The sequence below is a fragment of the Carcharhinus amblyrhynchos genome, chromosome 22, assembly GCF_965287045.1.
Source record: "Carcharhinus amblyrhynchos chromosome 22, sCarAmb.v2.hapA, whole genome shotgun sequence".
In the NCBI taxonomy this organism is placed as follows: domain Eukaryota; kingdom Metazoa; phylum Chordata; class Chondrichthyes; order Carcharhiniformes; family Carcharhinidae; genus Carcharhinus; species Carcharhinus amblyrhynchos.
This window is the reverse complement of record NC_137345.1, coordinates 9,024,458-9,038,407: the sequence shown is the minus strand read 5'-3', so window position 1 is coordinate 9,038,407 and position 13,950 is coordinate 9,024,458. Positions and strand designations below refer to the sequence as shown.

Here is a 13,950-nt window from a genome sequence, read left to right as displayed (position 1 = left end):
CACAGCTATTTACAATCTAAAACAATGACTTGGATGAGGACAGTGAATATATAGTCATTAAATTTGCTGATAGCACCATATCCCTCTATACCCATCTTACCCATGTAACTGTCTAAATGCTTTTTAAATGACAAAATTGTACCCGCCTCTACTACTATCTCTAGTAGCTTGTTCCAGACGCACACCGCCTCTGTGTGAAAAAGTTTTGATTTAAACCAAAACAAAGACAAGAGGTGAAAGGAGGATACATTTCTTCACACACTGGGTTGTTAAGATCCCGGAATGCACCACCTGAAAGGGGAAAGGGCAGCAAATTCCATAGGATGTTTCAGAAAAACAACTGGACCTGTGCTTGACTAGGACAAATCTGTAGTTTCCTGAGGATAAAGGCTGTTATGTGTGACCAAATTGGAAAGCATCTTTCAAAGGGCTAGCATAGACATGACAGGCCGAATTGCCTGCTTCCTCTGATGTACGATTCTATGACTCTAAGTTGATGTTTCTTTCAATTTTTAAAATGAAAAATAAATTACCAAAATTGGATCCCCTGGTCATTCATCTGATGGCTGTTTGTGGGAATTTGCTGTGCCTAAATTAGCTGCTGTGTTTACCTCAGAGTGACTACAATTCAATATAATTAAATTAGTGGTAAAAACACTTCGGACATCCGGAGGGCAGCAGGAGCTTTAATCAATCAAAGTTCTTCCTTTTGCCTCATGGGAGACCTTGTTAAAAAAGGGAGACAACACTGAAGTTTTTCATCTTGAATTCATCAGGATGTACACAAGAATGCTAAAAGAAAAAAATACTGGAAAATCTCAGCAGGGCTTTAACAAAGGGGTCATCCAGACTTGAAACATCAGCTCTCTTCCCTCCTAACAGATGCTGCCAGACCAGCTGAGATTTTCCAGCATTTTCTTTTTTGGTTTCACATTCCAGCATCTGCAGTAATTTGCTTTTAACAAGAATACTAAACGTGTACCAACCAACTTGAGAACAGCTTCTTCCCTGCTGCTATCGTACTTTTTCAATGGTCCTATCACATTTTAAGCTGATCTTTCTCTTCACACTATCTGTATATTGTATTCTGCACCTTATCCTTTCCTCCTCCCTATATTAAAATTTATTTATTAAGTGTCACAAGTAGGCTCACATTCATACTGCAATGAAGTTGCTGTGAAACTCCCCTGGTCACTACACTCTGGTGCCTATTTGGGTACACTGAGGGAGAATTTAGCCTAGCCACTGCATTTAATCAGCACAGCTTTCGGACTGTGGGAGGAAACCGGAGCACCCAGAGGAAACCCCCCCATACAGATATGGGAAGAATATGCAGACTTCACACAGTCAGTGACCCAAGCTGGGTGTCGAACCCGGGTTGCAGTCGCCATGAGGCAGCTGTACTAACCACCATATGAATGGTATGTTTTGCCTGTACAGCGTGCAAGAAACAATATTTTTCATTGTATCCGGATACGTGTGACAATAATAAATCAAATCAAAGATCGCAACAATTTACACTTCTAGAGATGAGGGTGCTAATTACTGGACAAATCAACTCTGGCCAAGGTGTTGCTATGGTGAAAGCAACAGGGGACGGGCGATAGGTTCCCCAAGTTCCTGGGTCAATCAGAAAGGCACAAGGCTTGAACTTCTCCTTTTTGTTTGCAGAGGATAGGTCCCTGTGTAAGTAGTTTCTAGCAAGTGTAAATGAGCCACATTATGGGCTCAAACTGATCAAATTAAAATGGTCGCTTGCGCTGCGATGAGCACACTCAGGATTATTCAACAGGTGCTGCCCAAGCATGGAATAACATCTAAAAACGGATATTTTGGTTTGGGTTTTGCAAGTAATGATGCACAAGGAATTAGCTAACCTCTTTAACACTTGAAAAGAATGGGGCAGAAATCACAAACAGAAGCAAAGCCACTGTTTAAGGATTAAACACAAATAACAGACAATGCAACCGTCTGCTCCTGTTTAAATGTCTAGAGATTAAAGTAATTTATTCACATGGAGATGGTTCCCATGACATTTCAGATCTGAAAACGAAAGCAAGGCTCCATGTAAGCAACATTGCCAGAGGCACTGATCTGATGTGAAGGATTCTGGTCAATGACAAAGGAACCTAAAGCTCATGGTGCTGATCAGAATCACAGGGAAGCAGCAATTAATTACCGAAGAAATGTCAGCATGGTTTTGTAGGTAGACTTGGGCGGCTATTCAAGTGCAGCAGTGACCTAGCACAGTGAGCAGAGCAGCCATTTATTACATTTATTGTCCGTCAGGAACACCAGGCAGGCTGTCAGGAAAACTTTCTGCTTTTCCTGAAGGTCACAGTTAGGAAGGTAAATACAGCAGCCAACTTTGACATAGCAAATTCCCACAATGAGATGAGCGAACAGGTAATCCAATTCAGGAGTTTTATTTCCCCCTGCCCCCAATTTTAAAAATTGGAAAAAACATCAACTTAGAATCATTGAATCTAACAGCACGGAAAGTGGCTGTTGTACCTATGCTGGCCCTTTTGGTTTGACTTATTATTGTCACGTGTATTGGGATACAGTGCAGAGTATTGTTTCTTGCGCGCTATACAGACAAAGCAAACTGTTCATTGAGAAGGAAAGGAGAGAGTGCAGAATGGAGTATTACAGTCATAGCAAGGGTGTAGAGAAAGATCGATTTAACACAAGGTGGGTCCATTTAGAAGTCTGACGGCAGCAGGGAAGAAGCTGTTCTTGAGTCGGTTGGTAAGTGACCTCAGTCTGTTGCATCTTTTTCACAATGGAAAAAGGTGGAAGAGAGTATTTCTGGGGTGCGTGGAGTCCTTAATTATGCTGACTGCCTTTCCGAGACAGCGGGGAGTGTAGACTTACTCAATGGATGGGAGGCTGGTTTGTGTGATGGATTGGGCTTTGTTCATGGCCTTTTGTAGTTTCTTGAGTTCTTGGGCAGAGCAGGAGCCATAACAAGCTGTGATGCAACCAGAACTTTGTTCCTACATCCCAGCCTTATCCTCAGGAAACTGCAATTTGGTCCCTGTCAAGCACATGTCTAGTTGTCTTTTGAAAGATTCTATGGAATCCCAATCCTGTTACCACCTGTCTGAATCCTGAGTAAGATTTTGCATACCAACCCTGTATTTTCTCCCTTCACCCTCAATACTCCCACATCCCAGCTGCATCCGGGCTGTTCTGTTGCAATGAACTGCTATTGAAATCCCATAGAATCCATAAGACTGGAGTGTAAGAGGAAGCCATTTGGTCCTTTGAGTCTGCACCAGCTCTCCAAAACTAAGACTCCTCCCCTGCCCTATCCTCGTAACCACACACAATGATGATTGCCAGTCCACCTAACCTGCAGATCTTTGGATTGTAGGAGGAAACCAGAGCATCCAGAAGAAATCCAGGCAGACATGGGGAGAATGTGCTAAATCCACATACACAGTTACCTAAGGCCGGAATTGAACCGGGGTCTCTGGTGCTGTGAGGCAGCAGTGCTAACCAGTGCCACTGAGCTACCCGTGATCTATATACCAATAGTTCACAAATAGTTCTTTGTTTAAATGTAAGATCACGGGTGGAGTGATTCTTATCAAGGAAATATTGAATAGAATCTGAAGCTGATTAGAAAGAAGTCCTTAACTTCAGAGATTTGCTGGAATATTGAGAATTTTTTTCTTTGATTGTTGTTCTACGATACTTCAACTCCAGTTGCAGTAAAATTTGTGCATTGGGTGGAAAATCTAATTTATTAATAAAAGCAAATTACTGTGCCTTTGACAAGGTACCACATGGTAGATTGTTGCATAATGTTAAATCTCATGAGATCCAGGGTGAGGTATCTAAATAGCTACAAAATTGGCTTCTTGACAGAAGCCAGAGGGTGGTTGCAGAGGTTGTTTTTCAAACTGGAGGCCTGTGACCAACGGTGTGCCTCAGGGATCAGTGCTGGTTCCACTGTTATCTGTCAATTATATTAATGATTCGTATGAGAATATAGGAGGCATGGTTAGTAAGTTTGCAGATGACACTAAGATTGGTGACATAGTGGACAGTGAAGAAAGTTATCTCCAATTGCAATGGGATCTTGATCAATTGGGCCCGTGGGCTGACGAATGGCAGGTGGAGTTTAATTGCGTGGCAATGCATTTTGGTAGATTGAACCAGGGCAGGACTTACTCAGTTAATGGTAGGGCAATGGGGAGAGTTGCAGAACAAACAGATCTAGGGGTACACATTCATAGCTCCTTGAAAGTGGAGTCACAGGTGAACAGAATGGTGAACAAGGCATTTGGCATGCTTGGTTTCATTGGGCAGAACATTGAATATAGGAGTTGGAATGTCTTGTTGAAGTTGTATAAGACATTGGTAAGGCCACACTTGGAATACAGTGTGCAATTCTGCTATTACAGAAAGGATATTATTAAACTAGAAAGAGCGCAGAAAAGATTTACTAGGATGCTACCGGGACTTGATGTTTGAATTATAAGGAGAGGCTGGATAGACTGGGACTCTTTTCTCTGAAACATAGGACGCTGAGGGATGGTCTTATAGAGGTCTATAAAATAGTGAGGGGCACAGATCAGCTAGATAGCCAATATCTTTTCCCAATGGTAGGGGAATCTAAAACTAGAGGGCATAGGTTTAAGGTGAGAGGGGAGAGATACGAAAGTGTCCAGAGGGGCAATTTTTTCACACAGAGGGTGGTGAGTGTCTGAAACAAGCTGCCAGAGATGATAGTAGAGGCAGGTACAATTTTGTCTTTTAAAAAACATTTTGGTTGTTACATGGATAAGATGGGTATAGAGGGATATGGGCCATATGTGGGCAATTGGGATTAGCTTTGGGGTTTTAAAAAAAGGACAAGTTGGGCCGAAGGGCCTGTTTCCATGCTGTAAGCCTGTATGAGTGTGGATGCTGGAATCTAAAACCAAAAGAGAAAACACTGGAAAATCTCAGCAGGTCTGGCAGCATCTGTATGGAGAGAAGAGAGAGCTGACATTTCGAGTCCAGATGAGCCTTTGTCAAAGCTCCTTCTAATCTAATTTAATCTTTCCTTTCTTTTAAGGAGGAAGCCTCTCAGCCACTAAATTTGACAGCGAAGACTAAAGGTACGGACGTTTCAAAGTCTCCCTCACCCCCCCAGGCCAAACTCCGGAGAGGGCCCTCGCCATCAAATTATGTGGTGCCAACAGAGTTACAATCCAGCACACCAACATCCTTGTTAACCAGAGGTAAGGGAAGACTTGCACAAGTCTTTGTGATTGTGCCGCCATTGATGGGGAGTAACGAGGCGGGAGGGGAGGGGGGAGCAGTCTGCTCCTGCCTGTGACATTGTTGCCCATTCAGTCTCACACTTTTTAGCTGTGATGCCTGTATGGTCAAATAGCCTGTCAGCATCATTAGGCTCACACATGGCAATATGGGCAAAGTACTGAAAGGCTGACTATCTGAGCTTGCGGAATCAATACCCCAACATGAGCAGATGTCTCACCAGCACCCAGCAGCTCATACTTTCATTGAATTTACCTTTGATCATCCGTCATCCATTGATATTCTTGGCCATTCCATCTGATCTTTCCTGGAACTCTTACACAACCTCTGCTGCAAAAGTTGTCTCCAAAAACATCCGTTTCTCCCTCACAACACTTACTTGTCCAGGGCAGCATTGCTACACATAATCTAAACCAAACTTTGGCCTTTTGTTACACAATTGATTTTAATTTTTGTTTTCTGCAATGGAAAAGGACAATGATGAGGTGCCACTGCCGGAAGGGCACATCAGCCGGCTTAACAACGGGCGGGATTTTCCAGCCGCGCTCACCCCAAGACTGGAAAACCCTGTCCGAGGTCAACGGACCATGTTCTGCCCTCTAACAGTGGGCGAGAGGGGAAAATTCTGCCCATTTTCTTTCTGAAGAACAGGCCTTTTGGCAAACTTGATCAACAAAGCACTGATTTATACAAACCATCCCAATTATAACACATCTTGTGGCAACGTCACATTTTAATGCTGTGAATTTGAAACCTCAACTTCATCAAAAACCTTTTGAGATGTATTTGCACAAATTGTGTTGCTTTACTGTGTGAAATTGCAGTTTGAGTTATTGGCAACAGGGCACAGTACAATGAGGTTTAATTTTTTTTGTATTCATTCATGGGACATGGGCTTCGCTGGCTAGGCCAGCATTTATTGCCCATCCCTAGTTGCCCTTGAGAAGGTGGTGGTGAGCTGCCGCCTTGGTGGTGAGTTGGAGTGGGCGGCAGGGACCTGGGTTCGATTCCCGGCTTGGGTCACTGTCTGTGTGGAGTTTGCACATTCTCCTTGTGTCTGCATGGGTTTCCTCCCACAGTCCAAAGATGTGCGGGTTAGGTTGATTGGCCATGCTTAAATTGCCCCTTAGTGTCCTGAGATGTGTAGGTTAGAGGGATTAGTGGGTAAAATATGTAGGGATATTGGGCTAGGGCCTAGGTGGGATTGTGGTCGGTGCAGACCAGATGGGCCAAATGGCCTCCTTCTGTACTGTGATGGGCCAAATGGCCTCCTTCTGTACTGTAGGGTTTCTGTGATTTCAGTCCGTGTGCTGTGGGTTGACTCACAATGTCTTTAGGGAGGGTGCGTAGAAGATTTGACTTGAGGGGGTAGTTTGTTATGAAAATCCAGCAAACTTCAGCTAAATGAACAGCACTGAGATGGGAAGTCCCTCATTAAACATCCACACTCGTTAATTACGATCATACATCTAGGCTCTTTTGTCTACTTCTCTTCGATCTTGCGCCTCCAGTTCTTCAGTTCCCTCGCTGGCAACATCGCTACCTTGACCTTTCTCTGGGCAGCAAAAATCTTGTTTCTGTTCCTTTCTGCAATGCAATGCTTTTATCTATCAGAAATCTGGCAGCTCTTAGCTTTTGATGATTCTACTTTTTAGTCACTCTTTGTTCATGTGGATACTTGGCTATTTCATCTGATCTCAAATAGAACGCCCACGTCTCTTTCATTCTTAAAATGGCCTTGAAATAAAATCAATTTCTTCGTTATATAATACTTAGCAGTTCTCAAAGTTCTTAGATCTCTCCATCCATACATACTTGAACCAATCACTGCAGCATATCTGGTAAGTCCACTGCTGCTTTTTCCCAGGTGGGACACTCTGCCATGTGCCAACTGCACCCCTGATACATTCATCCAGGCCAACTGTGGCCACTCAGATGGGGCTTTTTTTTTTTGGCAGTGCTCCTGTAATTTATATTATCTGCTTGCCAATCTTTCACCGAATCTCTACCGATGATGTATTCGGGGGCTGGGGAGTTTTCCAGGCTTGTCTGTCACAGGCACCAATTCCTTCGTAGCCAGAAACTCTTGAATAGTGTGGGATTTGTGGCAGAGACATCTCAGAATAAGAAGGGGATGAACCTGATTTGAATTAATTTAAATTCATTCGCATCTGATTAAGTGGTTTAACACTATGTCAGAGGTTCCCAGGAATCGCCACAGCTCTGTCAGGTGGCCACTCTGGGGTGGGGAGAGGCCAGTGTAGCCCTCGGGTGGTCAAGGATACTGGCATTGCCAGCTGGTGAGGCCAACAGTCAGATCCATAGTGGGGTATTTTTGGAGGGGGGGACATGCCCTGCGGTTGGCAATTAAGGGGGAACTGATGCCAGCGACTTGGAAGTTGGGGGGCCCCAATGCCCTGAATGCAGGAGGGGAAAGGGGGTTGCAGTCACCCTGATACCTGCATGGTTTAGGTGCAAGGGTGGGGAATGACCCAAACCTTTAGTGATGGGGGGAGGTTGGTCTTCTGAGGTAGAGAGCTAGGGGGTCTTCCCTTTATTTCTGGGGATCCTGATATCTATAGGGATGGTAGGGGGAGTGAGGCCTGTCTCTTCAGTTTGAGATTGAGGTAACCTTTGAAACGGGCACTCTCTGGAGCTGGTTTTGTTGGAGTCTTTAGGCTCTGCCCTGCGGTTATGATGGTGCAAAACACACCCTCCCCTTCCCCAAGAGTTTTCTTTGTCAGGAGACCATCTGGAGGGAAAATCTGCCTGTTCCTAACACACCAGTTTTCATCAGAACTTGACAACAGCTATATTTTGGGGAAAATCCTGCCCAATATCTTGCAGGCGTTCTTGACCTTTCTGCATCGTCCCTGCAAGTGTGTGTTTCTCCTGTGCTTGACCATCAGTACGTGGTGCCCTCAATGGTGACAGAAGTCTCTGTCCAGGGGCTTGTAACCGTGAATCCACCCACCCCCTCCCCCTACCCCTCCCATCGCTTTGTGTGGTTCCAAACTTTCTGAAGAGGAGGAAGTTTCCTCTGTTACACTGAAATGGTACATCTGTTCCCTGGTCACCCATAACGCACAGCGGGCTTCCTCAAAGAAAGATTATTGACAACTGCACCTTTTAAAAAAAACTTTTAAATCTGTCAATATTTGTTCTAGTTTTGAATCATTTGCTCCAAAGATGCAGCCAAGGTAAAAAAGCAGGTGTGAAGTTTTGTGTACAAGTGACCAGCATTGCACCTAATACACACGGCAGTATGTGGCTGTGTGCCTGTACACGACTGACGCGGTGATCTGTTGGGTGGGGTTTAGCTCAGATCTCTGTGTTTAATAGGGTACTAACTCTCCTTTTCAACTGCCTTTCTTCAATAGAAATGATAAGTAAAGAAGTTTTCTGGAGGAATCACTGGGGTCAGTAAATTTTTATGTTTTAACCTTGTTTGTAAGTTGGATAGAACACCTTAATGCTGTTGTTTATCTTGTTGGTGTATTGGGGAATGCAGCACGACTCCCCAGCAATGAGTCAAAAGCCATCGTTTGACCTACTGCTCTGCTCAAACATAGGAGATCACAGCAAGAAGACTCACAACACCAGGTTGAAGCCCAACCAGTTTGTTGGACTTTAACCTGGTGTTGTGAGACTTCTTACTGTGTTTACCCCAGTCCAACGCCGGCATCTCTACATCAAACGTAGGAGGACCAGGGATGGGGGTACAGCCAGTGAAACCATTAGAAGTGGGAGAGTGACAACAGTTACTCACTTGACGAGGCATAGCTGAATGCGTTAGGAGGAGGGGATTTTGTGTTAAGCAGGAATACAGAAGGCGGCGGTGTCCTTTCTGCAAGCATAGGGAAGGATAAAAGGCATCGAAGGTTGAAATGATAGCGCACGCTTGTTCGGTCAGTGTGTTCGCTGAGTGTGGTCTAAGCTCTTCTTGGATCGGCCCCTCTTCTAATCTGTTTCATTAGCATCGGAGTGTTACACCTGCATTTCCCAAGTAACCCAAAGAAAGATTCTAACCTGAAATTGCCTTGGCACTCGGAATAGGTTGCAAATTCCTCCCTGCTAATTGAACAGATTGCTTAAATATTACACATTTTTTGTTTGGAACATAGAAATAGAAGGAAGCCATTTCGCCCCTTTAAAGTAAAAGTTTATTTACTGGTCACGAGTGAAGCTTACATTACCACTGCAATGAAGTTGCTGTGAAATTCCCCAACTCACCACAGACTGGCGCCTGTTCGGGTCAATGACCTAACCATCACGTGTTTCAGAATGTGGGAGGAAACCCATGCAGACACTGGGAGAATGTGCAAACTTCACACAGTGACCCAAGCCGGGAATTGAACCCGACTCCCTGGCACTGTGAAGCAGCAGTGCCACCGTGCCACCCTTCAGCCATTCTCTGAAATTGTGGTTGATCATAGAGTCCCTACAGTGCACCATTCGGCCCATCGAGACTGCACCGACAATAATCCCACCCAGGCCCTATCCTTGTAACCCCACGGTATTTACTCTGCTAATCCCCCTGACACTAGGGTCAATTTAGCATGGCCAATTGACCTAACTCGCACATCTTTGGACTGTGGGAAGAAAGCAGAGCACACTGAGGAAACCCATGTAGAGACGGGGAGAAGGTGCAAACTCCACACAGAGTGACCTGAAGCCGGAATTGAACCTGGGTCCCTGGCGCTGTGAGGCAGCAGTGCTTGCCACTGTGTCACTGTGCTGACTGATTGAACTCCAGAGGCCCACTTTGCCCCATATACTTTATTACTCTTGGTTAACAAAATCTATCAATTTCTGATTTCAAATTAATAATCAATAATGTTTGCAAACAAATTGCAAACTCCTGCTACCCTTTATGAAGAAGCATTTCTTAGTTTCGTTGCTGAAGGATCTGCCTCAAATCTTTTGACTTTGCTCCTAGCTCAAGATTCACCAACCAGTGGAAATCTATCTATCCTATCTTAATATCTTGAAAATGTTCATTAAATCAACCCTTGACATTCTTTATCCTAGGGATGACAGCATATATTTGTTTAATCCCTCCTAGTAGAGAGGTCAGGTATAATTTGAGTAAATTGACACTGCACTCAGTCCTTCCTTTTGGATTAAAGCATGATTATGTTGAAGTCTTCAGTGTAGCGACTCTCCCATTTGAGGGCAAAACCTGCTGAGCACGTGATTCCTGTTATTGTCAGGATCCCAGAGACAACTGTAACTCAGGTGCTGAGCGTTCAACTACATTGAATGATTACACGGACAAGTTCAGCAGATGGCAACACCTGGGGCACTAGGGAAGGGAGAGGTGTAAGCATAATTTCCCCCTTCCCTAGGGTGGAATAATTTGCTGCTTCTGCACACTTGCTCTCTGTGTTCAACTCAGGCTGGTTAACTAGTCAATAGTAGGATAGATGGTCCTGGAATTGGAGAGGAGTTGACAGAGTCAACATAGACTCTACTGTGGGTGGCACGGTAGCACAGTGGTTAGCACTGCTGCTTCACAGGTCTAGGGACCTGGGTTCGATTCCCAGCTCCGGTTCCTGACTGTGTGGAGTTTGCATATTCTCCTCGTGTCTGCATGGGTTTCCTCCCACAGTCCAAAGATGTGCAGGTTAGGTTGATTGGCCGTACTAAAATTGCCCCTTAGTGTCCTGAGATGTGGCGGTTAGAGGGATTAGTGGGTAAATGTATAGGGATATGGGAGTAGGGCCTGGGTGGGATTGTAGTTGGTGCGGGCCCAATGGCCTCTTTTTGTGCTCTCTCTCTCTCTCTCTCTCTCTCTCTCTCGCTTTCTCCCCTCCCCCCGCCATCCCACTCCCCTTTTCCCTTCACCACAACACCACCATTCCTCAGGCAAAACTTAGTATTTTTACATCTCTGGAGAGCTTACGTTGAAATTGGGTAAAATGTTTGGAAGATCTGGGCTTTGAATGCAATTTCACTTTTGTTCTCTGATATGGATTTGTTCTGATTGACATTCCAGTCCTTTTGATCTCAAGTCCAAATCCTATAGCCCTGCCTCCAGAACGTTTGGTTTTATTTCCTGAATATTTGACCATGACCACTTTGAACTCTGTGTAAAGCGGAAGTCACTACGCCAAGGATTTAAATATGGCTCCCAGATCTGAGGAGGCTCTTTTGAGCTTACTTTTTGCCAAGGTTCAAGTGAGAGCTTGTTTTCTGATGGATGTTCCTCTCTTCCCTCGATCCCGACCTCTGTCTTTTTAACATTAGCTTTTCACACTGTCTGTATGTTATCAATGTTACTATGGCTACTATTTCAGAATTGCTTTCGTTACTTATCCTCAACTGTGAAGTACACTGTTGAAGGCTTTCGGACTGTGACAAGATCATGCATGGCTCATTATCCTCTCTCCTATTCTGACTCTTTCTCCAGAACCACAATAGAGATGAGTTTATTTTGCTTCCTTACATCTCTTCAACACTCCAACAATCTTCAATCATTGTTTCCTGATTTACTTTGTCTTCTCTCTTCCTCTGTCCCACATGCCCCTGTAGGCCTTGATGCTTTGTCTTTGTTTTTGCAACAGTAATAAATTGGAGCTTGCACATTGACCATATAATTGCAGCAACTCACCAAGACTTCTTTGACAGCACTTCCCGAAGGCACCCCCTCCGCTTCCCACAAATGCAAGGGCAGTAGACGCATGGTAACCCATTGCCTCAAAATTCCCCTCCCAAGCCACACACCACCTCTGTTTGGATAAGTATCCCGTTACTATCGCTGGATTAAATCCTGGAAGTTCTCACCTAACCGCACTGTGGTTAAACCTTCACCGCACAGGTGGCAGTGGTTCAAGGAGGTGGATCATCGCCACACCTCCCTTAGCATAATTCCCACCTGCCCACCTCTCATTCTTATAAACGAGACCTTGCCTTTCAGAATGTAATCTTCCAGAATTCTTCCGCAGGCCGCAAGCATTCCTACCCTCTCAGCTTTCTTTGAAATTTGTTTGACCTCTGCTGAAAGACTCGATTGTAAAACGTTTTGGCATGTAATTGGCACAATGGAAGGGAAGTTTTTCCATTGCTATTATTTCTGATGATGAGCAAACGTCGATATGCCTTTCCAGGGCCTTTGAAAGCAGTGGTGGACAACCTGCAGCCACATGAGGCCTACTAGGGTTCTGAGTGCAGCCCACAAGACATTCTGTTGACTCTTTCCCATGTGCGTGGTTACCACATTCTGCTGGTTTCCGTCTTTTTCCTATCAGTATGATTGAAGTGATAAAGCAAGGGGAAGTGAGGTGTGTGCACATTGCCCACAACATTGACTGTGAGAGCCGTTCATTCTCTCTGCTTAATGAAGCATAAATATTTATTTTTTTTTTACTTGGAGTTAATTACAGTTCTATTAATACAGAAACTGGAATCAGGAGTAGGCCATTCGGCCCTTCGAGCCTGCTGCGCCATTCATTTAGATCATGGCTGATCATCAAGTTCAATATCAAAGAGCAAAGAAAGTTATAGCACAGGAACAGGCCCTTCAGTCCTCCAAGCCTGCACTGACCATGCTGCCTGACTTAACTAAAACCCCCTACGCTTCCAGGGATCATATCCCTCTATTCCCATCTCATTCATGTACTTGTCGAGATGCCCCTTAAAAGTTACTACCATATCCACTTCCACTACATCCCCTGGCAATGAGTTCCAGGCACCCACCAGTCTCTGTGTAAAAAATCTGCCTCGTACATCTCCTTTAAAACTTGCCCCTTGCACCTTAAACCTATGCCCCCTAGTAATTGACTCTTCCATCCTGGGAAAAAAGCTTCTGACTGTCCACTCTGTCCACGCCTCTCATAATCTTGTAGCCTTCTGTCAGGTCTCCCCTCAACCTCCATCTCTACAGTGAGAACAAACTAAGTTTCTCCAACCCCTTCTCATAGCTAATGCCCTCCAAACCAGGCAACGTTCTAGTAAATAAAGCGTCAACATGACTTGCCAATTTTTAAACTCTGTACCCCAGCCGATGAAGGCAAGCATGCCATATGCCTTCTTGGCTACCTTCTCCACCTGCATTGCCTGATCCCTTTGACCCCAAGAGATATATCAAATTTCTTCTTGAAATCAGACAACATTTTGACCTCAACTACTTTTTGTAGGAGTGAATCCCACACATTCACCACCCTCTGGGTGAAGAAATTTCTCCTAACTTCAGTTCTAAAAGGTTTACACCTTATCCTTAAACTATGACCCCTATATGGATGGTGAAGCATTTTCTATAACTTGTTATGAAATATATGGCATGTATTAAATGTAATCAATTATATTTGAGAGTCATAGTTGGTGAATAAGCCTGATTGTGATCTTGGGGCCTACTGAGATGAAGGAGGGCCACTCATGTGACCCACTCGCCAGCCTAGGTTGTCCATTATTGGAGTATTCCCAATTTTGAAAGCAAAATCAATTCTTGGAACCGGGGCATCGCTGGCAAGGTGGGTATTTCTTGTTCCTCCCTAAAATGTCCTGAGAAACTGGGGGTGAGGCTGCCTTCTTGAACCACAATAGTGATTTTGATAGAATTCTGTGGCTTCATTAGGAGCCTTCAGAAGCAGCCATGAGTCCGCCATTGTTGCTGCGGGCCTGGAGTCACATGTTGACCAGGCTGGCTAATGACGGCAGGTTTTCTTCCATTCT

General features: G+C 44.6%; 1 protein-coding gene across 2 annotated transcripts in view; it reads left to right on the top strand.

Annotated features, from left to right (window-relative positions):
* The window catches only part of LOC145356867 (transcription factor SOX-13-like), a 192,370-nt gene that overhangs the window by 162,172 nt on the left and 16,248 nt on the right, over positions 1 to 13,950 (top strand). Inside the window, exons 9-10 of one of the 2 annotated variants that reach the window (XM_080209826.1) lie at positions 5,072 to 5,237; positions 8,658 to 8,696. In XM_080209826.1, coding sequence (XP_080065952.1) covers positions 5,072 to 5,237; positions 8,658 to 8,696 — 205 coding nt within the window. The remainder of the gene's footprint in view (positions 1 to 5,071; positions 5,238 to 8,657; positions 8,697 to 13,950) is intronic. The other variant, XM_080209827.1, reaches the window with a different exon arrangement.